Source organism: Amblyomma mixtum, chromosome 7 (genome assembly GCF_055824585.1).
Source record: "Amblyomma mixtum isolate Tamu chromosome 7, ASM5582458v1, whole genome shotgun sequence".
Classification (NCBI taxonomy): domain Eukaryota; kingdom Metazoa; phylum Arthropoda; class Arachnida; order Ixodida; family Ixodidae; genus Amblyomma; species Amblyomma mixtum.
Genome location: NC_143018.1, coordinates 2,507,495 through 2,533,932, shown reverse-complemented (window position 1 = coordinate 2,533,932; position 26,438 = coordinate 2,507,495). Strand labels below are relative to the sequence as shown.

Genomic DNA, 26,438 nt, shown 5'->3' with positions numbered 1-26,438 from the left:
TTATATTCCGGAGCCCTTTACTACGGAGTCCCTCATTGACTGAGTTGCTTTGGGACAATAAACCCCTATAAGCCATGATACAGATCGTTGTTCATCTTCGCGGACTAAAATATATATATATATATATATATATATATATATATGCTGGCTTGTATCCATAAATTACCATACTGCTGTGACAGGCTACGAGCTCTTAAACAGCAATTTTGAGCAAGTTACCTCAAGCCATCTTAACGCATTACAAGCACGTTAGGAGCGCAATTTTTTTAACATGGACTTGTGACGATAAGCTGCATTGCCATTTTTTTCTAAACAGCAACCATGGGAGTCCTATTCGGCCATGACTGGGCTTGTTTGAATCGAAGAGAGGGAAAAATTTAGAATTTTTTTGGCAGTAAAAGCTGGCGTCTAAGATCCAACAAATGAACACAGCTCCGTTGGGCAAGCGTTCTGAAGTACCGCCTCCAGCACGCTTAACACGAACGCTCGATTGCGCGTTCTGCACTGATATGACCGCCCCTCAGCTGTCACGTGATCCAAGTGATCCAAGGTAATCATGGCGGTCGCAGAAAGCTCGTGCCCTGCTTTCACCCCATTATTGTCTCACACCCAACGGCCGACACCCAGCGGCGCTTATGGTAGTGGAAGACACACGCTGGAGCGTTCGTGTTAGGCTTGCTTACGATAAGTTCCAGGGTGAGCTCTTGCCTAGCATCACACAGTGCAAAGAAACGTGCAGTGACTACTCTGATTTTGTTACGTGAGCGCACGAAGAAGGCTTTGCCAGAAGCAGAACAAACGTTGCAAGATGTCCGAAAGTAAAAGCAGAAAGGCGTGGCACAGAGATACGCCACCACATTGCTAAGCAGATTGGAAGCTAAGCTGACTCATGATACCTCTGCGCGCGAAAACACGGCTTCAAAGATTTTCGACGCCGGTACAATAGCAGAAATTTCTGAGGGCAGTGCAGTGCTCAAGCAGCGAATAACACTTCTTGCAGGTATGATAACGAAGCCCCAGTTTCCTTCTCACCGCGGCGTCGACGAACGAAACATTCTATTTAGGCGATCAGAGATGCACTCGGCCCGTTTGACCAACGTATGAGTCATCGCACAAAATTGCGCCTCTTAAGCACACATTCGACAGGCAGCAAAACGGGTTTCTAGCATGTCCCGGTATACCCCATTACGAGTCTCTGAAATGTTTCTGTCCAAACGCTTTACCTCGTTTTTGGAAAACAAATACACCTTAACCTTGCGAGCGACACTTCCACCTGCAGGTGCATGGTGCAGGCAGCGAACTACGGCGACGTTTTCTTAGCGCCTACATGAAAACGCTTCCACCTGGTCTTAAACAACTTCGGAATGCTATTCTCGACGGCTGCGTGTACTAAGTGCGACTTTTAAGTGCGCGGTCGTGAGGGGAATAAAACTTGTACGTCCTTGAGGCTGGTAGCGCCAGCTTATATGATCGCTGCGAATGACGACTACCATCTGGAAAGCGCACCTGCCATTCATTTGGCAATTCCTTGAGTAAACGGGAGAATAATGGCAAACCGCATCCACCCGAAAGCTCTGTCCCTGAGCCATTCAGTAAAATTATAGATAAATCATGTGCACACCGAAAAACATTACTTCGAGAGCAAAACAGGATTCGATACAGAGAGTCACTCTGCACGTGAAATCAATCCCCGACGCATAGAAAGGTAAAAGATGCCTTAGTTAAGCTACGGACGCTGATGCCAGATCACTTCTAGAAGCGCGTGGAACCGAAATTAACGGTCTGAGGCAGTGAGTAAGAGACATTTGACATTGACAAACAAGGCGCCCTTGTAAGAAAGACTTCTGTGCAAGTAACTAAAATGCTTCCACTGCTCGTTTTACTGTAGGCAAAAAGAAACGGCCGAGGGCCCACTGTCAAGTTCCTTCCGGCACAATGACCCTGAAAGGGCATCGGTATTTGCACATGTAGGCTGAAGCCTGTCGCTCGTAGGGTCAGGGTATATTTGGTGTGAGTCGCCCTAGTTCTCGAATGCTCTAGCAGAGACCACCTCGCGTCCTACAGGGCAACAGCAAAGTATCCTTGTTTATCTAAAACTAAAAGCTTAAAATGAGCGTTCTGCAGAGAAGCCAGCCTTCTCAATACGTTAGTCTAATTACTCATAACATCACCATTCCGAATGCATTGCTCATGTCATTCCGTGTTGCTTTGGACGCCGTGCTTATCACCAGAGACAACAGCTCAGGCTTGCCATGTGAAGGATGTTAGAAGTTTGGCGCTGCTGCAGTACCTTCATTGACGACAGCGCCACAATGGGGCTCGTAATTTTGTGACCTGCCACAAAGTGCATGGTCATAGTCTTAGAAGAATTGCGCAGGAGGCCCTAGGCACAGCCTATTTTGTCGATGCAGTCGCTTTTCGTGTCTAGACACTGCAGAAGTGTCCCATTTCGTTGTGCAAAACGCTGGGGCCCTCCCTGTCGACATCCAAGACCTCGATCACTTTGACTTTGCTGTGCCCGAGCCCTTGAGAATACCATTCCCAAATTGTTTCAAGTTTTCACATAGGCGCTAAAAGCACATCGCCGTAGATTCCTGCCAGCACCATGTCGGAGTATATTTGGTTTTCTTCCAAAAACAAGCTAAAGCTTTCAACAGAAAAATGAACTTTCATTGATTTTGGCACCACATTGCAAAATTCATATGGCATCAGCACCTTCCCTGAAGCATTCCTTACCAACTGCTGTCAACACCTAAATTACGAGGATTCATTTTACGAGGTCAAAGATAACTGCACGGAACCCTGTTTTTGTCCTGTGCTCAGCGATATCTTACGTGCGCAGTATGACAAGCAGCTGCAGTGCCTTCGACCCGATGAATGCCAAAACTGCGTGGACGTGCCCTCGATTGGCGCAGATGTTCGTGAGCTTTAAAGGCGGTCTGTGTTCACAGTGACGAAGGAATTTCCGAATAAAGGCCAGGTTCGCTTTCTGTGAATGATAGTCCTCATTGGCAACAATCATCTATATGGGCTTGTAAAAGGTTTCCATCCGTCGCATCCACACAATACAGCGTTTTGACGCGACATGCTTCAGGGGTCCTGAACGTCATTTGAGGCCACGAGCAGGTGCAGGTGAGTGTTTGATGTCAACTTCATTCACGAGTCATTTTCCTCAGCAGTGTGGACGAGTCTCTCAGAGGCGACCGAATATCTTGTCCAGAAGGAAGAACCTAAGAGCACAACCTTCGACGTAGCTCCCCACGTTCACTAGATATCTCACAATCTGAGCCGTGCCGCTCGGTGGCTTGGGAATATGTTAAGTGCACCAAATAAGGGAGGCAATTCGCGATGAATGAACGTTTTAGGGGCTCGTATGACAATATGACGCAAGAGGTACGGCAGGTGTTTCATTGCCTGCCGCACCTGCACTAAGCATGTTGCCTAAGAGGCGCTGTTTCGTGCAGGGCCTGACGTTGGTCAAATGAGGCGATGCATGAATGATCGCCTCAAAAGCTTCGTCCCTGTATGTAGCCTTCCGCAATGCGTACCTGGCGCTCAATTATATAACGTGCAAGGGGTGTTTCCCTCTTTTTGAACTCTGCGCCATCTTCCAGCATTATTACCGATTCAGGGATGAGGGAATCTCTGAAGCCTTTGTTGCTGCGCGCAACGGGACATTACGAGTCAGCAAACCTGTTCTCTTGTCCTGCCACGAAGTGGCCAATGTGAACTTTTTTGCGGTCTTCTATTTCGTGATGCCCTTTCTCTGCTTCTCCACAAGCCTTCATACGTATTTGTGCGTTGCAGTTCCATTCAGTTCCCATTCAGCCATCGCGTCTTTCATCGGTCCAGTTTATTTGCTCTGTATTATTTCACTAACGCAAAATATAGATTGAGCTATCGAATAGGACAAAAAAGGCCATTCCAGCCAATATGTTCTACGCCTGGCCACCTAACCCAGCTCTTATCACCCAACGGAGCACTAGAGAAGCCAATCCAAGTTACTTACATGGACATAAATATGTGCGCCCGGTCTCATTTCCAGCCAGGCACTGAGCTGCATTGTGAAAAGAAAAAGGTATTCAATATTCCAGGCACGCGGTCAATGCTACAGTTTGTTGGTTACCAGCTTTCCCAGTCATGCTATTCTTTTGTTAAGCCGCCCTTTGTGTGCCGAACATATATTCCAAAGGCTAATTGGGACAGTCGAGCATAATGACAAATTATGCACTGTTATTCTTAGCATAGAAACAACCTTGTTGGACATCCGTATCACCTCTCCACACCACAGCCCCCACGTGCGCAGTTGTAGCAGCATATAACGTGATCTTAAGATCTTGACATTATATACTGCGTTAAAGACAAGATATGAATGCCAAGGTGAATGTCAAACGAATGTCAAAATCAGTGTCAAGTAGACCAATATAGCACGTTATTTTTAGTGGCTAAATGTATATGACGTCACTTGGTCATGTCTTTACATTCAAGAATAACACTGAGATTATATTTAATATTTAAATCGGTCCCGGAACTATGGCCATGGCGCGGAAACCCCTTTCTCGAGAGGTGGTTCTAACGCGTAATTTCTCTGAATAATGTGAGCTTTTACAAAGGAAAAAAAGGCAGGAAAGGAAATAGAAGCGAATAACGCAGAGTAACGGGAAGCGAATAAAGGGAACAGGAGAATAACGCTTTCTCCCCCATTTTCTGTTTTGCTTCCTGCATTCGTCAAGGTGAATGGAGCTGTTGAAAGCGCTAATACCGAGAAGGCACGTCTACGTACACCCAGACGAACTGCCTACGTACACCGCCGCTAAGAATGTGAAGGAGGCTAGGGGGAGTGGAACGTACTGAGAAGACTGCATGTTTCAGATCCAACAAGGACCGAAGTAATCACAAGCTGCCATCGGAGCAGGAGCGTGAAGGTTAGACCTCGACAGGCACTTTGTCTTAGTGTGGACCCTCAACACTATCCGTGTACGCGGAATGACCACGCCATCAAAACACGCCGCTGTGGTCTTCACTGGAACGCCAAATAATGAAAGTACGCTTCCATTAAAATCTGGGTAACTTCCGTTCGTGTACGGAGATCGGTACTCCTTTTTCATAACACCTTTGCAAAATAAAGAGCCACAAAAAAAAACACTGCTAAGAGCAATGGACACAAAACAAGCGAATAGGTTTTTCTAATTCATCCATCCCTGAGGAGTTTTCTTGGCAACGACACTCCCATTCAACACTACACTTTTGGCTGTTATGGCGCATACGTTGCAGGTGCCGTCATGCTACGAAAAATTAGGGAAAATGTCAGTATTTTATGCTTGAAGAAACGCCTTCCATGTTGAAATCCGCGAGCATTCTTTGCTTGCATGATCAGACATTACAAACAAACAACTTGGCTTTTTACTGAGAGCAAATTAGGGTGCCATGCTAGAATGTTTTCCAACCGCCAAAGTAGCAGTTTATCTGTGTATCGTTCCAGATCTCACCGAACAACGGCCGGTTTTCGGGTTTAGCCTCAGTGGTGATGGATGTTTTAATTTCATCACCGAATGAATAGAATCAGAATGAAGAAGGAGGAAGGAGAGAGTTGAGGCAGGAGCAGTATGTACAGACGCGGAAAATCTAACTTGGGCTGCCGTACAGAATCTTCTGTTTTTTTTTTTTTCCGGGAAGTTACTGCGGGGCGCAAGGCATAGGGCACGCCCGTGGGTTGGTCCCGTGTTTTCATCACCATAGGGTAACCTACCCCTCCATCCAGGGTGCCCCAGCCTGCCCTCTTGCCACTTCTCGGTCACGCTCGCTGAACGCGCTACCAGAGCAATATGGACATAATGCTTCGAATTTAAGGCTTTGGCCAGCGATTGGAGCTCTCATCCCGTCATTTCACCGACCACATGGCCTCACTGATATATTCAAGAGACTGAAGAAGACGGTATTGGCACACACAGATGGATACGACGACAGCCTGCTGAACACAACTTTTGAACAATAATCGTCGAGTTTCCACGAGTGAGAGATGCATCAGTGTCTTCTGGGCTGTTTCGTGCTGAAGTAAGCGGCGCGCGCTATAGCGTTTAATTGCAATTATGTCTTCCCTCTCCGATATTATGAGTATTCGTCCATGCGAAAGCACACCTGTGTCACTACCCGCCTTTAGTGCCACAGCTGCCAGCTTCAACAAGTCAAAGCTTATTGCAAGGCATCACCATGCTGCGTTTACATTTTCCAGGATATCAACGTGATAGAGCACAAATCAAAGACTACTAATAATTAAAAAAGACTGATCAGATGCTTTTTCTGTCATTATGGCATAAGTTATTTAGGGAAACTGAGGTAAATTCTGATTGGGCTTTATGGTCCACAATGTCATAACGCTTTTTAAAGCTGGTTGGGTTGGGTTTCATGAGTTGCGCATTTAATAGATGACCTCGCTTGGAGTACCATTACCACTGAAATTACGCTAACCTCTTTTGCCTGGGTCAGAGACCACATTTTGTATAGTCTTCAAAAGTAATGCGAACGCTTCTTTCTCCGTGTGCAACGCAGGCTGTCAAATTAAATAAACGGGGCCCTAAAACAAATTACATTTTTAGTTAGTTTAGTTCGTTTTAGGTCTCATGTACAAAATATCCGCCTCGCTGAAATTCCGCTGCACTGACTGCATAGGCGTGTCTGTTCGCTGTTTTGAAAGTCACAGACAAGTCCGGAGGGCAAACCGTAAGTAGGAGCACGGTAGCTTTAAAACAACAAAATTATGACGAACGGAACGTGACCCTGTTTCCGAATTTATCAAGTTCTCTACACGTACATACGTGATATGAGGATTACTATTACCATGTTTCCGCATGCTTCATATAAATGTTTGTCTAGCTTCGTCAGAAGCAAGTGAGAAGCTTGGTGTGAAGCATCGCAAGATTGCATATAGCAGACTTCGACATATCATGGCCCCCAGATGGCCTCATATTCAATTTCAACGCATGTAAACCAGAGGAGCAGTTATTTTCTTTCATGACCGCCTTACCGCGAAAATACCACATCAATAATCTTGAATGTGTCGAACATGTCGCGTTGGAAAACGAGATTCCGAACGCTGATTCATGTACGAGCAGGTCAAACCCCCTGAAAAAAGAATATCTCAGCTCGAATTTTGCAAAATTGATCTGCACTATAAGCGCTACTGTGGTGGTCAAAAAAACTCCAAGAGAACACTAAATATATACAATGCTGGAAAATCTATCCAAGTCTTTGCTGTTAAGGGAAGCAGAAAATGGTGGACATGAGCATCAAATAGGCAGCGACAAAGCAAAACGTACAAAGGAGATTCAACAAGGGGAAGCTTTGGGCCAGTTGGTCAGACATGTTGGGGAGGAGGAATAACCGCAAACTTGACAGGACTGAAGATCGACTCGCCCCGCTCGTCCCGACAGATTACCGCTCGTCCTGTCCTCTTCTCGATCTTTAGTCCTGTCAAGTTTGCGGTTATTCCTCCTCCCCAACGTACAAAGGAGAGTTCATATATAGTAATGCCAAAAAATCTGTGGTGAAAGAGACTTTTCGAGTTAATTTCAGTCAGTGTGCCGTCGCATAATGTTCGAACATTAGTCAACTTTTCTCGAAAACAGCCTTACCCTCTTCTTCAAGCGGAAAACATGGGTAGAAAGGCGCCAGTGCGATAAAGATGATCACTATTCCAGCGATCTGCACTTGTTTGATCGCCCGCCGGCGACGATCACGCCTATGTTGCCTGAAACAGAAGAAACAAAACACAATGTCAGAACTTAACACAGACCGACACCTCCCTGTCTGCAGTCAGACAAGATATATGTGGTCTGAGGTAACTACCATGATTACCACATTTTAAAAGGATTCTCTCGACCGCTGAGGAGCCCTGGCCAGTAAGATGCGCAGGCGGCAATTATTTTCCTGTGTGGTTGAAGCCCTCTAAGCAAGCGTCCCACGCAGCCAGAGGGTGCGTGCAGATCAGAAAAAGCAGGACTGGAGCCTCACAATGAGCTTGCCGCAAAATGAGCTAGCTCTGCGAATGTCGCTTCTGACTCGTGACCGGTCGTAACCGGTTGCGACTCGTACCCGTAACCGGTGGTAGCTCTTCCCGACGCCACACCGTTAATACATGTCCGCGCATAGCCAGGTCTTGACGATGCGCATTCATGACAACCCTGTTGGGCACTCCGCACAACAACTTCGCTCGTTCGGAGCATTGCTGTCCCCGTTTGCAGGCGCTAGTCCAGAGTCTCCCGTGGACCCTCTAACTCCAGCCGTGGCTGAGCACACTTCATGGCCACAAAATGGTCACGAAACACAAATGGAAATCTTGACTTACTCCGCTCCTGCTTTATCACATTAATCCCCTAGGATTATTTTTTATGGCGGGTAACAATGGGCGGTAGTAGGAGGTGGGTAGTAGACGGTCGTGAGCGGGTAGACTGCCACCTATAACTCATTGATCCAGCTTTGTAATATTATCCTTAATGACTTAGCAAGCCAGTGTCATCAGTGAATCGAAGATTGCTAAGGTATTCGCCATTAATCCCCAGCAGTTCCCAAGCCAGGTCTCCGAATGCCTACTGTAAACAGGCGTTGAATAGCATTGGCGACTTCGTGTCGCCCTGCCCGACATATTTCGTTAACAGTATTGTATTGCTGACTTCACGGAAGACTGGCAGCTGTGCAACATTTAAGGTTACCTTACGGTATTTTTAACGCTCTTCTACACTGACTCGGCAACGCCTGCATGACTACTGACGTTTCGATTTAGTCAAGTGCGTTCTCGTTTTCTATCAAAGCTCTATCACTAGAATAATAGTGTGAATATGGTCTGTCCTCGAGTATTCTCTACGAAAGCCTGCCTGATCGATTGGCTGATAGCGTTGATTGAAGTCTAAGATTATCTCAATTATCGCTCACCTGGAAACTAATCACATTCCAAATCCCATTCCTGACAAGAGACCCATACAGGCGAACTCAAAATCGTTAAATGCCTTGGCGCCAGCGTTGCACTGCGAGCAAGAAATTACGACCATGACTGGCATGTGGAGCCCAGAGAGCAACCTAGGAGGCAGGTGGGCCACCCAGCTCACGTGCCCTTGTTTAGTCGTAACCTGCCCACCGGATAGCGAGAAAACTGCCACCGCAGGGCACAGGCGCATCGCTTAACCCCTGCACCACTGTGCCAGCAGGGGTATGAGAACTCCCAGGGATCTATGAATGTGAAGTAAAGAATGATATTGGATATATGATTAGTAGTACCCCTGCTACTAAGGCATAGACGAGAGTTTTCTATCCATCCCGCCCGTCGTTGCATAGTTGCCGAAATTTTAAGTCAACACCCTCGGGGACACCGAAACACAAATTATGGCACACGGAAGAAAGCATCAAATGAAAGATAAGCTTTACATTTGGCTGCAGGGTGCACTCTCCGTGTTAACTCTATGGTTTCGGTTTTCATCAGGGCATACGAGGTAAGAGTTTTACTTACTGCTGGAGGCCTGGAAGAAAAAAAAAAGCACAAAAATGTAGAAATAAATTAAACCGCTTATGTGTTTCTGTATATTACAAATGGGCTCCCCTAAGCTCCAAATAAATTGCTGAAGTACTACCACTATATAATTAAAAAAAGTGCAGAAATTCCTTGCTACATTTCAAACCCTTGTTTGCTGCAAGTAGTTATTGAAGTATTCTCCGCTTCAGTTTTCACGGCAACGAGAATTGAGCTGCGAAAACTGATAAATAGGACTTGTTGATCAAAAGTGTGAAATAATTTTATATCGTGTCGCCAAAACTTGCGGGCCCTTCAGGAGGCTACAACTTTGACGACTCGTTGCAATGACGTCCTTCAACGTAGCTTACAGTGCAGGTGAACACCTGCTGTGGTAAAGGGGAAAGCGGTACAAAGCGCGTACGCAGGCAAATACACCAATGGACCGCTCTGCTGCAAACTTGCTATAGCATCTACCACACCTGACTGGTACTCTGCCGTTTCCTGCAATGCTTCTCTTTTCTTGTAATCCACTATTTTACTTGAAACTGTATGTCTCTTAACGTCGCACCTATAGCCTTCTTTGCATGGGCTTTCTGCGCTGTTGACAGGTTGTTTGATATCTGTTTTCTTGCAATTGACCACACAGCAGGTGTTCCTACGTGAAACAAGAACACTACGGTGCTAGTGCGTTCAAAACTATTACAGCAACTTGCCTTGTGAGGACGTCCATCCGCATACATTTCAGCGATGAGAAGCTCACAAGACTTCGGACCACACTCTACAAGCACCAAGACCAGCATTCACTTTATCCTTCCACAAGAGATTGCTACTAGTGCAGCCACTTTGAGAATACTCGGCATGCGAGGAGACGCCGTGAGCTTCAAGTTGCTCCATTTCTTTTTCCAGGAAAGTTAAGAGCACGGAGGACAAGCTACGCGATGGAGAGGAGGGTAGGAAGAGGACACGATTGCAAGTTCTGGTGCGCCGTAGTCGGCGCACCAGATCACCGCGATGAGAGTAAATTGTATTAGGTAGGTAGATGGCATCTGCACCTTTGATAGCTCACGGAGGTCTTAAACCATTAAAAGAGAAAGACTGCAACTTACACCGTCCTTCTTCGTCCCCTGGAAAGTAGTACAGCATGATGTTAATTATTATAAAACGCTTCCATGATTTAAAGTTTGCCCGTTGGCCCAAAGATGCAAAGATCAACACAAGTTTAAGGACAGTGTAAAGAAGGAGGAACTAGGTGATTCTGAAATTTGCTCAAGTCCACAGAAAAATAAACTAACATTGAGTTTATGGAGACTTATTACCCAGGACAAAGATGCGGATGCCTTCATGTGAGATGCCACAAGAAACATTTCCTCGGCTTTTTTCTGAAATTCCCGATGATCTTGTGCGATTTTACTAGACAAGTGCTTGCCGCTGGGAAGGAACTGGATCTGCCACTGATTAGAGCCCATTAGTTTTCCTCCGTTAACATATCACACTGAATATTATTCTGCTTCTGGCTTTAAAATCGCTCCGCGCAATACGAGGGAGAACAATATCGCAATAATGATTTTAATCTGCGTATGAGTTGCATTTGGGGGCCAGCACGTTTCTATCAGCAGCCATTCAGTGGCAACCGTTTGCATATTAACAACGCACCGGGTTTCGTACAGCTGCCGATGTGTTTTTCTCTTGTTTCATCTCAGTTGTTATTTCGGATTATTAAAACTTCTATCAGGACATTATTAATTGAGCTGCTCTCCATCGCACACTTTCAAGTTTTTCTGTTCACCTACTTTCTACGGGATCCCATATAATGCAGGCATATTCTAATGTTTGTCGCCCATAGGTTAAATAGGCAGTTAATTTGGCAGGTTGTGAGGCTAGTTTTAATCTTCGACGCCAAAGACCTGGTTTTTTTCCAGGTCGTTGGACCTGGACGTGACTTGTGCGAACAAGTCACGCACGACTAACATCTCACTAACCTCTCACTAACATCTAATTCTCACTAACTAATTGTCACTAACATCTTTATTAATATTGTGAATATGTCCTTAATATAGCCTTATAACAAAACGGGACCTAAAGCTGACCTGTTAGGTGCACCAAAGGTTACGCTTAAAAATTCCAATGTACCCCGATTGATTTCGACAAATTAGGATCTGGCGCTCAGATAAGGTGCTATGACTAATTCCTATTAATAGTATTTTCTTAAATCACTGTGCTGCACTCACTCTAATAAGTTCGAAAGGTCAAGGCATTATTACATCGATTTATTTGTTATCGTTCAGACCCTTCGCGAAGTCATTAACTGTAAAAACCACGAGATTTAAAAAAAATAAAGCCTTCGTTTATTCAGGATGTGTACAGACTGTCTTTGACATGCGCTTCAAGGTTATTTTCAGCTATATGCCGGTTTCCAGTTTTGTGTACTGTGACAACTTCAATAACCTAGCCATTTGGAACCAATTTCTGCTGCAGTGAAATTTTAATTATGTGATCAGATAATAGGTTACCCATTCCTCATACGGGCATAAAAAGGCATTTGGTATGCTGTCCTGATCAAAAGACTTCTTTAGTTTATGTTTAACACAAGCGATAACACTTCATACGCTATTTGAATACCGGGCATTGTTGAGTATTTCTTTAGACGGTAAATCCGATGACAGTTTTTGTTGCTGTGGCGGTATACAGATACTTATGAGCGGTCGCATTCGCAGAAAAAGCGCTAGTCACCTGACCGCCGATAACAATGATCTAAGAGCTGTTATCCTGCTACGAAAAGTGACGCTACAATCGATACGGATATATTCTAATTAGATGTTCATGTCTCATTGTGATACTTTGTTTCCCCTTTTCTCAACATTTCTTGCAAAATCTATAACAAAGGCGAATAAACTACGATTTCTTGGCACTTTCTTTGTCAGCTATTTCATCGTTTTAAATGGCCGATATTAGTCAAAACCCACTTGTTTGTTTTTTTTGTTTCGTTGAATTGTATTTGCTAACACAGTCAAGACTTATGTCCTTTAACCTGAACCAAATGATATTTACGTCATCGTCTTTGCAACCTTCTAAGGAAAAAGATAAGCGGTTGCTAATACTTTCTATTAACCGCTCTCTTCTAACCTTTCGAATCCGGGCTGTGGGGCTATATGTACGAAAATTAGTTTGTGATCTAACACACCCTTTCCGACATCTGCTTCGTGATTGTCGATCCGCCCGTCTAGGAGCGCCAAGTCAAACATTGTTTAACAGTGCCGACTACACGTGTGTCTTGTCACCACCTATGTCAAGTCAATGTGAAAGGCAATATTCTGATACAAATCGCTTAGGTTTGGTTTGGTTTATTAGGGCTGTTTCCCTCGAGATTTATTTGTAGTATTTCAGTCAATACTGGGTAGATAATCTTAACCAACGTACTGTTCGTCAGGTTCCCGTTTTCTTTCTATTAGCATTTCAATTTGCAGGTAGCAAACTGGTTAATTTCGAGGCCTTCTAGAGCGCTGCTCAAAGATGAGAAGTTTTGCCTAAATTTATGCGGCACAAACACTTTCGTGATCTAGGATACTATGTACAGATGAGAACTGAATGCTTTCTTTTAGATTATTGTGACGCACCCGCCTCAGAATTCCCGCCCGTTACGCACTGTCTTGTAGCCGGGAGATTCTGCTCCACTGACGGTAACTACGTGTAGGCCATGATTAGCTAATAAGTACCTAAATAACCAGTTTTAGCGACTAAGTTCCTAGCGTTCACATTTATCAGCCGAATGGAGGGTAGTTGCTTATCGGCTTCAGTTCATTCCCGATTCCACGCCATCTATATTTAAGTCGCACATTTTGACCACCTCTTTCTTGGCTGAGTTATTCTCAGCTATTTGTTTGCTGAACATTGTGCTATGTCTTAGCGTGCCATTTCATTACCCTTCACGACCGCCTTGTCGAATATTCTAGTGAACGTTTGCAATGCCAGACAGAAGTTCACTGATTAATAATCAATGGTCTCGTAAATACCCCATTTTCATAAACTCCTTCCGAATTTTTTACATTTAGGAAGCTAGGCGCATTGTGCGTCATTGTAAAATCAGATGTGCTAACCGCAAGCTGCCAATTAGTAAGCCCGTTACGAGGAAAATATTAAGCACAATTTGCACACTCTAGCCACGATAAGTAAACTAGATATGTTTTGCAGCCCAATCGGTGAAATCTGTCATACTCCTTGCCTGGAGAACAGTTTAGTTAACGTTTGCCAATTTTCAAACCTTACACATAGCACCCTTCACATCACCGAAGCTTCCATCTCGGACCGAAGGCAATATTTCAACCCCGCCACTGATGACCGCCGAGCCCCGACGAAGGCAAATCCTCTTGTCTTCGCTGGCTAAGGAAAGAGGCTCTCCCTCCAATTCTCGTTCACTTTGTTTTGAGTTGTAATGTTGATCTTCCAGCCCTCTCTACCGCGCATATTAGGTAGCTGATACCTGTGTTTAGCGAATAAAAATGGACTACTTACCACCGTTCTCCGGAACGCTCCTCCATCGAACTGCTATTTAGAAGACATGAAACTTCATTGATAACCGAAACTACGTTCAAAGACGATAACCGAAACTACGTTCAAAGACATTTCACGGATTCTGTGACCCACTAATATTAAACTTCAGTATAAATTTACAAACGATCAGAAATATTTCACCGATTCTGTGAGCCAGCGATATTAAACTTCAATACAAATTTATAAGGTCAGTGACACGGGCAGTTCACCTTCCCGGATCAAGAATGCCGCCGGCGATGCTCGAACAGCCATTGACGTCTGACCTATGCTGCTCGAATGTGCTCTGGGGCGTTCCTAGGCAGATCCTCTTTCCTATTGCATTGCGGGAAAGAATTTTGATATCCCCCGTGCGTCCCACGAGCGCGTCCAGATTCACCACAGCGTATGCCTACGGTGTAGACTGGTTGCAAAGCTAAACTTTGGTACCGCCAAGACGCACGTGAAATAGCAGGAAGGAAAGAAATAACGAAACGTCCAGTACCGACGCTTTGAGATCATAACTAGTGCATAGCTGTGCTTGCTCAGTTTTTCTTTTTTCCAAAACATGTGTAGTGATTTCATAGAAAACTCTCTTGGAGAACAATAATGAGAAGTATTAATAAACAACATGATAATGAAAAACGTTCTGCTGCCTTAACGCCCTTATAATTCGGGAATTCAACATACGTGAGACAAAATAGGGATTTTCTTTATGTGCTCAAGCTCGTATCTATTGTTCACTTGAACAAGAGACGAGTGCGGAGAATCCGCACTAAGTGGTTTAAAGGTTCAGAGGCACTCAGTAATAACCGCATGATTGAGCCTCTAGAACATCTGTCTTATTTTAGCAAGGGTACAGAACGTTCACTGATGGCCATAAGTGGCTTTAACACGGTTAGCATCAAGTATTTTGTCGCGAAAAGCCGTTGGTATGACAATCAGATCAGTTGCAACTAGGGCTCCAGTAGAGAGCGCTTCTTTTCATACAGAACAGAGTGATAAAAACGCCTAGGCATGGCAGCTTAACACTCGGCTACGTGGCTGCAGGTTACCCTAATGGCTAGCAATGATGCCCCTAGCAAGCCGCAATTGTCGTACATATACAAGTGGAAGAGACAGCGTTTGAACGTCCTATTACAGACAACATTGAGGTCGAGCTCCTGGACGCGAAGTCTCCAGCATGTCAGGCATCGACGTTCCGCCTTTTGATACTTCACAGGCCAACTTGTTCCCCGCCGGTATGGGGCCGGTGTGGTTTTTTTTCTTAATCTCACTGCAGATTTCAGCGCGGAAGTAATACGCATGAGGAGACGAGAATATGCTGCTCAGCACTGGTATCGAGCAAGATGCAAGCATTCTCCGCATTTAACAAATATTTCAAACACAGCCGCGCTGCGAGCTCTCGTAACCACCAGTGTGAGCCTCCTTGAGTAGTTACTCTCAACTGGGTGCATGACAGTCACGCCACTTCTCAACGCTTACGAAAAAAGGAGGAGAAGAAAAAGCGGCATTAGACGCTGAAAATTGGGCGAAGGCCTTGTGAAGACAGCTGACGAGGCTTTAATACCGTACCATTTCACGTAGCCTAGTTCGGTCACCTCTGCCACCGTGATATAGCTGTGAACATGCACAGTGCTTGGCAATCTTGTAGGACAGTCGTAGAAGCTGTCCCATCCACGTCAGCTAAGCACGCCCAAAAGAGAACGTAGCTATCAACGCGATTCTCCACTCGCGAACTACGCTACTTGATTTCCATTTCCCGGCCCATCATTCAGTGCTGCTGTTTTTCTCCGACTCCGCAATCATGTTCACTGCACAGTTTTACGGATCAGAGTGGCGAAAGACCTCGCCTTACTGGAACCAATTTTCATTCCCTTGAGGGCACACTTCACCTTTTATGCAGTTTTGAAGGAGTTGATTCCAAACACGTGTGGGCATCGATAGAGGTTGCCTTTATGGCATTATGACAAATGCCGTCCTCATCAAAAGACGACACTGCTAGTGCTTGTACTTCTGCAGAGCCCAAAGGTGAAAAATATATGCTATTTCTGCTTTTTCTTTAATTCCCGCCTGGTATTCTTGGTGGCTTTACGCGGCGGCTCCGGTTCATAGATGCATGCTTTTCCAAAAGAAGAAAAGCGAAGCATTAATACTGTGTCAGCTAAAATGCCGGAATATTATTCGGGCATGTTTTTTTACCGTCGTGTAAGTGATTAATCTAGAGATAACAGTTCGAATTATCGCCCGTCTATGTATAGTGAGCACCCAAGACTAGTGCCCTACCGCTGACAGGATTTGCATTCACGAAAAGCAGCCCTGTATTCGAATAAAAGTTTTTCCTCAGAAGCCAATACACGTGATAAATCCTGCTGACAATTTTTAGTATTAAAAGTTCTATATATAGAACTTAGAACACTGCTACTCTATTAACAAGAGCGTTCCGGCATTGGCAGGACCCGCTAGACTCACCTCGCGCAGGAGCCGCCGTAGGAATGGCGATAACGGCTCCACCGGCTTGAGCTGCGTGGGGAATCCCGTATATAATTTGTGCCGATGTACCTCGTTAACGGATCGCGCCTCAAGCAACGCGTGTCACACAGATCATGCAATGCCATCGAAACTGACTCCAACGTTTCAGCAAATACACAAGTTGTTTTGTATTCTGTTGGTTTTTTTTTTTGAACCATAACATGCTTACACATCTGCGCTTTTGCACTACAGTGCTTCAATGTTTGTAACAGTTAATACAAAACGCTACGTTCTAATAATCTGACACGGGAGTTGTCTTCAATTCCTTCATTCTCGCTTTGATGCAAGTAATTCGGTCGGCAGGTATCAACGCGATTCTCCACATACGAACTACGCTATTGATTTCCATTGTATGTCCTGAACTTTTCTCCAATCCTATTTTTTCTCTGCTGTCATGCCTTTAACAGTCCCTGCTGCCATGCCTTCCGCCGCCCTACCTGAAGCATGACGCCTCGGAAATGCTCTGTCCTACACAGTGACTAGATTTTCGTAATGGATGATAACTTTACCACCGCAAAAGGTGGCAAGTTTCGCTCTCAGGCGAGCTGCAGTTCATGCTTTGTTATCGACAGCTCATCGACTGCCTATCTTTACATCACAATCCACCTAGCAAGCAAGGATCTGTGGAGAAGGGGAATAAAACCGTTTGCTGGCGAGGCCAAATAGCGATTCGATGCTGTCCTGTGGTCACCTCTTCCTGATATAAGCTGTATTTACACGTCGCGAATAGAGCTTCCAAACCTTCAATTAATAGAGGCCGTCCCTCTGTGACCGCGCACTGCTTATGTGTCCAGGCACAAGCAGAGGACATTAGTGTTTCGCCATATTAATATGTTCTCGAGCCTACAACAGTAACTTTATGATAGCAGAATGGTATCCACTTCCTGCAGAAAGAAGAGCTACTTCACTGACTCGGGTATTAAGATTTCTATGAGAACCCTGCAAATATATGCCGGCTTAAAATGACAAAAACTCATCTAGTGGCAGGAGGCCACGCATACTTTCTACCAGTGATTGTTATTTCGAAAACTAGAATGATAAACAGATGCAGCGATTTTATGAGCACCAAAACGCAATCCACAGGTTTTCCTCTGAAGGTAGATTTGAGAGTAATGTCTCATAAGAAATATATTTAAGCCTGCAAATATATGCCGGCTTAAAATGACAAAAACTCATCTAGTGGCAGGAGGCCACGCATACTTTCTACCAGTGATTGTTATTTCGAAAACTAGAATGATAAACAGATGCAGCGATTTTATGAGCACCAAAACGCAATCCACAGGTTTTCCTGTGAAGGTAGATTTGAGAGTAATGTCTCATAAGAAATATTTAAGCCTGCAAATATATGCCGGCTTAAAATGACAAAAACTCATCTAGTGGTAGGAGGCCACGCATACTTTCTACCACTGATTGTTATTTCGAAAACTAGAATGATAAACAGATGCAGCGATTTTATGAGCACCAAAACGCAATCCACAGGTTTTCCTGTGAAGGTAGATTTGAGAGTAATGTCTCATAAGAAATATATTTTCAAACAATATTGAGTAGACGCAAAATTCTCTTTGTAAACATGCAAAGACGCTGGCGATGTTTTCAGCGTTGGCTACTGGCCTTTAAATGTCCCTCATTTAATAAAAACGAAGCTAACTTACCTGGCCCGTGGAGGCCGCTGGACGGGAGCGCTAACGAAAAGAAAGCATATAATTAGTCGCATTACATCAGCTTTCTCTATTTATAAAACTACATAATATATAGGCATTTCATTACATTAAGTCATAGTGAAAATGCAGGAGTTGCTGAGTGGAAGGCAAATCAAAGCTCCCCGTGACCAACAATCCTGCATGATCACTTCACGTTTCACTTCATCTTAGTTCATCCTGGCTAGCAAAGCTTCGGTCTGTCGGCTGTGATTTCTGAGGTAAGCTCCCATGGCAGCGAGACATGGATACCAACACTCAAATGTGGTCCCAGGGAACCTCAATCGATACATTTATTCATTAAACGGCGACTCCCTAAATATTAGCCTCTTCATGAAAGACGAAAGACCTCGCCTTACTGCAACCACTTTTCAGAGTTCATCTTTTATGAAGTTTTGAAGAAATTCATTCCATCTTGTTTGAGAATCGATAACCTTGCTTCTGTGAGTTAACACAACTGTCGTCCTTGCTAAAAACCAACACTTAACGTATATAAACAATTATTCACATACACTCCTGGTGCTCGTGCTTCTGCAGAGCACAAAGGTGAAAAATATATGCCATTTCTGGTGTTTGTTCCCTTCTCACCTTTTATTCTTGGAGAACTTAAGCACTATTGCGATAACCAATTGGCTGATAAACACTGACCAGTTGGCTAATAAACACTGTATCCCAGAGGAAAATCTAAAGTCGATTTATCGAGGCAATGTAGAATTAAACTTACGTTGCGGCTCCGGTTCCGCGGCGGAAGCTTAGCCAAAACAAGAAAAGAGCAGCATTAATAGAGTCAGGGCAAATGCCGGAATATAACTGTAGCACGTGTTTGTACCTGCGTCTGTATGATGTGGGAATTACGGAGCTCTGCAGAGCCGCTTCTCAGCAATTTTGCCTATGAACCCCACGAGGAAGCCAACACCGCAGCGAAATATCACCGCGCCTACATCGTTGGCACTTTTTTAGGCACTTGCATAAATGGTCACTGTGTGATATTTTACTGCTAGAAACGAGAACGGGGGTCACCTTCAAGAGAAGCAGGCAGAGATGGATCGATACCTAAAAGGTATGCTGTTCCATAATCTGTTGTAACAATATCACAATCAAGCGATGTGTATAAATTCATCGCCTGCTTGACCGAGAAACAGCTTTAAGGAGACTGAAGAGGCGCAGCCATCAAAAGTGATAATCCCTAAGACAGATAAAAAAGACATCGCTGAACTGCATATGAAAAATGAATGCTTCCCAAATGTTGCGTCTTTTTCGTAATGTAGTTTCACCCGTAGAACAGCTCTGATGGTGCGCAGGCTCTCTCTAGCAAAGAATAATGTGAGGGTAGAACACTGCAAGAGCATAAGCGTAAAATGGTCATAGGAGCTTGGTATACAGGCCAGATTTTCGAAGCCTACAATCGGATAACTGCAAAAGAACACCTTTAAGACCTGTACCGCAACGGCGAAACTTAAATGGTCGCGACATCGCCTTCAAGGGCCAATTTTAGGCGTTGATTGGCGCAGCCAGAAGGCTTCAGGGCTCTGTGGTGGCACTAAAAACCCAGGGATGAAGTCTGCGACCAAAGGCCTTACCTCATCTGTACTTGTGGACCAGGAGCAATCAAACGCCATCCAACTGCCCTCCACTGAGGTAACTAAAGTTCCGCCTGCCTGGGGCTGCCCACACGCTTGTGCACAGGAGAGCATTCATAAGCCAGTGAAACATGTCCTACAAAAATTAGGCGTTTAAAAGGAACAGCTAATCCTTACGCGCGTCCATCTAAATATTAGTTGGAATCGCCTACCGTCTCCTTAGTGTGAGCACCTAAGACGTGCCCAACCACAGACACAATTTGCATTCACAAAAAGTAGACAGCCGTGCATTAGAATACAATATTTTCCTCAGAACACAAAACACGTTACAGTGCCTCCTGACATGTTACGGTATTCGAAATTTCTATAACTAAAAACCGCATCGTATAGCAAAATTCACACCAAAATGATATGCGAAATTCGCGGTTAACTGTCTCACCAAGGGCGCTCCGGCATCGGCGGGGCCAGCTGAACTCACCTGCGGCCGGCGATGTCTCTGCCGGGATCTCGGCGCCGCCTGGAGCTGCGTGGAGTTTCCCGTATATAACATGTGTCGATGTACCTCGTTAACGGATAGCAAACAATGTCTTTCAGCAAATACGCAGGTTGTTTTGTTTTCAGTTGACTATAAGATGCTTACGCTTCCGGGCTCTAAGCACGAACCTAAGACTGTTTTGCACTACAGAGCTTCCAAGTTTTTAACAGTTGGAAATTATTGAAAACGCTACGTTCTAACAACATGTGACACAGGATGTGTGTCCTATTGCTTCTTTCTCCCTTTGAAGCAATCCATTCCGGCAGCAGGTATCATCTACATGATTCTCCAGATCAAAACTACGCTACGGGCTGGACACTTTTCCCCGTTCCAATTTTCTCTCTGTTGTCCTACGTTTAAGATCGCAGTGGTGGGGAGGACATATCTGGTGTTCCCCTCGCCTTCCGGCGCCCTGCTTGAGGCATGACATCTTAGAAATGCAGTGTCGTACACAGTGAGTAGATTGCTATAGTGAATGATAATCATTAGTTCTTATTTACAAACGTGCTGCATGAAACTCGCAGGTGGCAAGCTTCGCTTGTAGGCGAGCTGCAGTTCGTTCTTAAGCAGCCGACGAGCTGTCGAGTCCCTATCTTAACTTCGCAATCCCCCCACCAGGCTAGCATGTGTGGAGGAGGCGAATATACGCGTTTGCTGGCGCGGCGAAAAATCGCGATTAAATGCGTTCCTGTAGTCGACGCTTCCTCAAATAAGGTGCATTTAAACGCCGCGAATAGAGCCTCCAAACCTGCAACTAATAAAGGCCATCCCTCTGACCGCGCACGGCTGATATGTCCAGCCACAAGCACAAGCAATTAGTGTTTTAGCATATTAACGAGCAAACACAGAGGTCATATATTCAGCATTGCCTGTTAGCGTTCAAAGGTGCAAGGTTAAATAAAAACATCGACGACTTACCTAAAGCTCCAATGTCGGCGCTCGCAGGCGCCGCTAACAAGAGGAAACATAATTAGACCCAGTACACAAGTTTTGATATATAGTAATCTCGTTATATTATGTACGCATTCAAGTATATCAAGTCAATGAGCATACAGCTGTTCCAGTGTAGAACGCAAAGCAACGCTCTCCCTTACCAACAATCCTCTATTTGAAATTTAGGACAAGTGTTTTATGCATCAGGGCTTTTAACCTTAGTTACCGACGCATTTGCCTTGGGCATTGAGCATACACGAGTTATCAATACACATTAGTGACGCATCTGGGACGTAAGTGCTTGCCATAGTGACACATCGCGAAGTACATCTGGCCAGCAAAGCTCCATGCTTTCGTATGTGATTTCGGATGAAACTCTCCTGGCAGTGAGGCGCGCACAACCACACTCCGCTATGGTGACAGGGAACCTTAACGATTTCGTTATTAAACGAATGACAAGAAACGCTAAAAATTCATTGATTGTTCACGGAAGTTTAACGTGAAAAAACGAGTCAGCCTTTGAGGGACGCCGTAGTTAAGGGCTCCGGAAATTTCGATCCCCTAGGGTTATTTAACGTGCACACAAAATGCACAGGACACAGCCCTCTAGAATTTTCCCCCATTGAAAATCGACCGCTCCAGCCACGATCGAACCGGCGTCTTTCGGGTCAGCATCCAACCGCCATAACCACTGAGCCACCACGGCGGGGAAACAAAATCTCTTGTTTAATGCAAGAACTTCAGCTTATAAGGCACACGTACAATCAGACTAAAATTAATTGAAATGATCAAATATGTTGAGGGGATTTAAGGCTGTCTACAAACATGCACAGTTTTAAGCAATCTTGTAGGACAGTCGTAGAAGCTGTCCCATCCACGTCAGCTTCAAAGCGCGCCCAAGAGAGACAGAATGTAGCTATCAACGCGATTCTCCGCATGCGAACTACGCTACTGATTTCCATTGCCCGCCCCATCATTCAGTGCAGCTGTTTTTCTCCGACTCCGCAACCATGTTCACTGCACAGTTTTGCGGATCAGAGTGGCGAAAGACCTCGACTTACTGGAACCAATTTTCATTCCCTTGAGGGCACACTTCACCTTTTATGCAGTTTTGAAGGAGTTGGTTCCAAACACGTGTGGGCATCGATAGAGGTTGCCTTTATGGCATTATGACAAATGCCGTCCTCGTAAAAAGACGACACTGCCGGTGCTTGTACTTCTGCAGATCCCAAAGGTGAAAAATATATGCTATTTCTGCTTTTTCTTTGATCCCCGCCTGGTATTTTTGGTGGCTTTACGCAGCGCTCCGGTTCATAGATGCATGCTTTTCCAGAATAACAAAAGCGAAGCATTAATACTGTGTCAGGTAAAATGCCGGAATATTATTCGGGCACGTTTTTTACCGTGGCGTAAGTGATTAATCTACAGATAACAGTTCGAATTATCGACCGTCTATGTAGTGTGAGCACCCAAGACTAGTGCCCTACCGCTGAAAGGATGCCCTGTATTCGAATAAAAGTTTTTCCTCAGAAGCCAATAGACGTGATAAAGCCTGCTGACAATTTACAATTGCCAAGAGCGTTCCGGCATCGGCAGGACCCGCTAGACTCACCTGCCGCAGGAGCCGCAGCTGGGGTGCCGTTGACGGGCGCACCGTCTTGAGCTGCGTGGGGCATCCCGTATATAATTTGTGCCGATGTACCTCGTTAACGGATCGCGCCTCAAGGAACGCGTGTCAAACAGCTGATGCAATGCCATCGAAACTGACTGCAATGTTTCAGCAAATAGACAAGTTGTTTTGTATTCTGTTGGTTTTTTTGGACCATATGATGCTTACACATCTGCTCTTTTGCAGTACAGCGCTTCAAAGTTTGTAACAGTTCCTATTCATACAAAACGCTATGTTCTAACAATATGTGACACGGGAGTTGTAGGCAATTGCTTCATTCTCGCTTTGATGCAACTAATTCGGTCGGCAGGTATCAACGCGATTCTCTCCATACGAACTACGCTACTGATTTCCATTTTATGTCCTGAACTTTTCTCCAATCCTATTTTTTTCTTTGCTGTCATGCCTTTAACAGTCTCTGCTGCCATGCCTTTAACATCGCTGTGGTGGGGAGGATATATCTTGTTCCTCTCGCCTTCCGCCGCCCTACTTGAAGCATGACGCCTCGGAAATGCTGTGTCCTACACAGTGACCAGATTTCCGTAATGGATGATAACTGTTTAATACTTAACATACCCCACCGCAAAAGGCGGCAAGTTTCGCTCTCAGGCGAGCTGCAGTTCATGCTTTGTTATCGACAGCTCATCGACTGCCTATCTTTACATCGCAAGCCACCTAGCAAGCAAGGATCTGTTATATAACAGTTTGCTGGCGAGCTAAGGAAGAGCTACTTCACTGACTCGGGTATTTTAAGATTTCTATGAGAACCCTGCAAATATATGCCGGCTTAAAATGACAAAAACCTCATCTAGTGGCAGGAGGCCACGCATACTTTTTACCAGTGATAGTTATTTCGAAAACTAGAATGATAAACAGATGCAACGATTTTATGAACGCCAAAACGCAGTCCACACATTTTCCTGTGAAGGTAGATTTGAGAGTAATGTCTCATCAGAAATATATTTTCAAACAATATTGAGTAGACGCAATATGTAAAGACGCTGGCCATGTTTTCAGCGTTGGCTGCTGGCCTTTAAATGTCCCTCATTTAATAAAAGCGAACCTAACTTACCTGGCACGTGGAGGCCGCTGGACGGGACCGCTAACGAAAATAAAGCATATAATTAGTCGCATTACATCAGCTTTCTCTATCTATGAAACTACATAATATATAGGCATTTCATTACATTAAGTCATAGTGAAAATGCAGGAGTTGCTGTGTGGAAGGCAAATCAAAGTTCTCCGTGACCAACAACCCTGCACGTTTACGCATCAGCAGTTTGAACTTTAGTTACCAACGCATTTGCCTCGGGCATTCAGCATACATGAAGTCAATAGACGTCAGTGACGTATGTGGGATGTATAGATTCACTTCATCTTAGTACATCCTGGCTAGCAAAGCTTCGGTTTGTCGGCTGTGATTTCTGAGGTAACCGCCACTGGCTGCGAGACATGGATACCAGCACTCAAATGTGGCCCCAGGGAACCTCTACCGATACAGTTATTCATTAAACGGCGACTCCCTAAATATTAGCCTCCTCATGAAAGACGAAAGACCTCGCCTTACTGGAACCACTTTTCATTCGCTTGAGAGCAGAGTTCATCTTTTATGAAGCTTTGAAGAAGTTCATTCCATCTTGTTTGACAGTCGATAGCCTTGCTTCTGTAAGTTAACACAACTGCCGTTCTTGCTAAAAACCAACACTTATCGTATATAAACAATTATTCACATACACGCCCGGTGCTCGTACTTCTGTAGAGCACAAAGGTGAAAAATAGTTGCCATTTCTGGTGTTTGTTCCCTTCCCACCTTTTATTCTTGGAGAACTTAAGCCCTATTACGATAACCAATTGGCTTAAAAACCAGTTGGCTAATAAACACTCTATCCCAGAGGAAAATGTAAAGTCGCTTTAACGAGGAAATTTAGAATTTCAGTTTAAACTTACGTTGCGGCTCCGGTTCGGCGGCGGAAGCTTGACGATAAGAAGAAAAGAGCAGCATTAATAGAGTCGGGGCAAATGCCGGATTATAACTGTAGCACGTGTTTGTACCTGCGTCTGTATGATGCTTGAATTACGGAGCTCTGCAGAGCCGCTTCTCAGCAATTTTGCCTATGAACCCCATGAGGAAGCCAACACCGCAGCGAAAAATCACCGCGCCTACATCCTTGCCACTTTTTTAGGCACTTGCATAAATGGTCACTGTGATATTTTACTGCTAGAAACGAGAACGGGTTCACCTTCAAGAGAAGCAGGCAGAGATTGATCGATACCTAAAAGGTATGCTGTTCCATAATCAAATTTTCAAATTTCTTTATTTCTGCCTTGTAAACATACAGACAGCGGAGGCGCAGAAAAAGCTGAGAAACAGCTTGACTAAGCCGCAGCCCCCTTTCGCTTGGCAGCGGCTTGACGGCAAGACTTTTAATACAGAAGGTGATAACAAGTATACAATAAAAGAGAAAACGAAAGAACATTATACAATATTGACACAATATTCACATTGGGTAGACACAGGTAATGAAAGCAAAGGAGAGAAAAACACAAAACAAAAATCCTACATGCTAGCATACAAAGCACGCAAAGACCTGTTTGACGAACTGAAAAGGTCAAAATTATTATATATATACGCGTTTAGCAGGGACGGAAGAGTGAACTGCAGGCGTTCTCTACCCGAGTTTAACCGTGGGGTCGGGACTATCCACGTCTCCGCATGCCTTGTTGTGTAGCTTGCATCTCGGGTATGCAGTTCAGCTAGTTTACGTATGTGGTTTACGTTTCTACGTGTTTCGAGTTTAAACCGGACACTCAAGCGATATTTATACAAGTTGTGTATTTTTAGCACACCACTTTGTAGAAAGAGATCTTTGCTTGGCGAGTCCCAGGGGACATTGTAAACATGACGAAGGAACTTTTTCTGAAAAATGTAGATACGCTGAAGACAGCTAACCGTAGCTGTGCCCCACACTAGATGGCAGTAGTTTAAATAGGAGTAGAAAAGTGAATTGTAGAGGAGTAACTTTACTGTTCTTGGAATGACGTATCTGAGCCGACTTATGACTCCGGTTATTTGAGCCAGTTTCGTGACAATATGGTCCGTGTGGTGTTCCCAAGACATGCTGGAAGAAAAAACTACTCCAAGGCATTTAAATTGTTCAACTATGTCTATACCTCGTGAGTTTAGTTTAATCTCTATGGGGGAAGGAAGTACTTTGTTTTTAGGACGAAATATGACAGCTTTTGTTTTCTTCTCATTTATACGCATGTATCTGGATTCGGACCACTTTTGTAATTCACTCAAGGTGTCATTGCATTCCCGAACAAGGAGATCAAGATCATTTCCAGTAAAAAAGATGCTAGTGTCGTCAGCGTAGATAATAAATTTTGCGGCGGAGTTAATGTTGGAGATATCATTTAGGTACATATTAAAAAGTAATGGTCCCAATATACTACCCTGGGGAACGCC

The 26,438-nt window shown here is 44.6% G+C and overlaps 1 protein-coding gene across 37 annotated transcripts in view; it reads right to left on the bottom strand.

The window, feature by feature from the left end:
* Positions 1 to 26,438, bottom strand: part of LOC149334803 (uncharacterized) — a 336,596-nt gene that overhangs the window by 95,060 nt on the left and 215,098 nt on the right. For 27 of the 37 annotated variants that reach the window (XR_016283964.1, XM_089551442.1, XM_089551445.1 and 24 more), the window contains 9 exons: positions 24,920 to 24,946; positions 24,045 to 24,074; positions 22,916 to 22,966; positions 21,289 to 21,321; positions 20,314 to 20,358; positions 18,211 to 18,240; positions 16,499 to 16,549; positions 7,632 to 7,747; positions 4,010 to 4,057 (listed from right to left, as the gene is read on the bottom strand). Coding sequence is in view for 36 of the 37 variants with exons in the window: in XM_089551442.1 (XP_089407568.1) it covers positions 4,010 to 4,057; positions 7,632 to 7,747; positions 16,499 to 16,549; positions 18,211 to 18,240; positions 20,314 to 20,358; positions 21,289 to 21,321; positions 22,916 to 22,966; positions 24,045 to 24,074; positions 24,920 to 24,946 (431 nt within the window). In the remaining variant the exon portion in view is untranslated. Of the gene's footprint in view, positions 1 to 4,009; positions 4,058 to 7,631; positions 7,748 to 16,498; positions 16,550 to 18,210; positions 18,241 to 18,979; positions 19,007 to 20,313; positions 20,359 to 21,288; positions 21,322 to 22,915; positions 22,967 to 24,044; positions 24,075 to 24,919; positions 24,947 to 26,438 lie in introns of all 37 variants that reach the window. The other 10 variants (XM_089551413.1, XM_089551425.1, XM_089551431.1 and 7 more) reach the window with 8 other exon arrangements.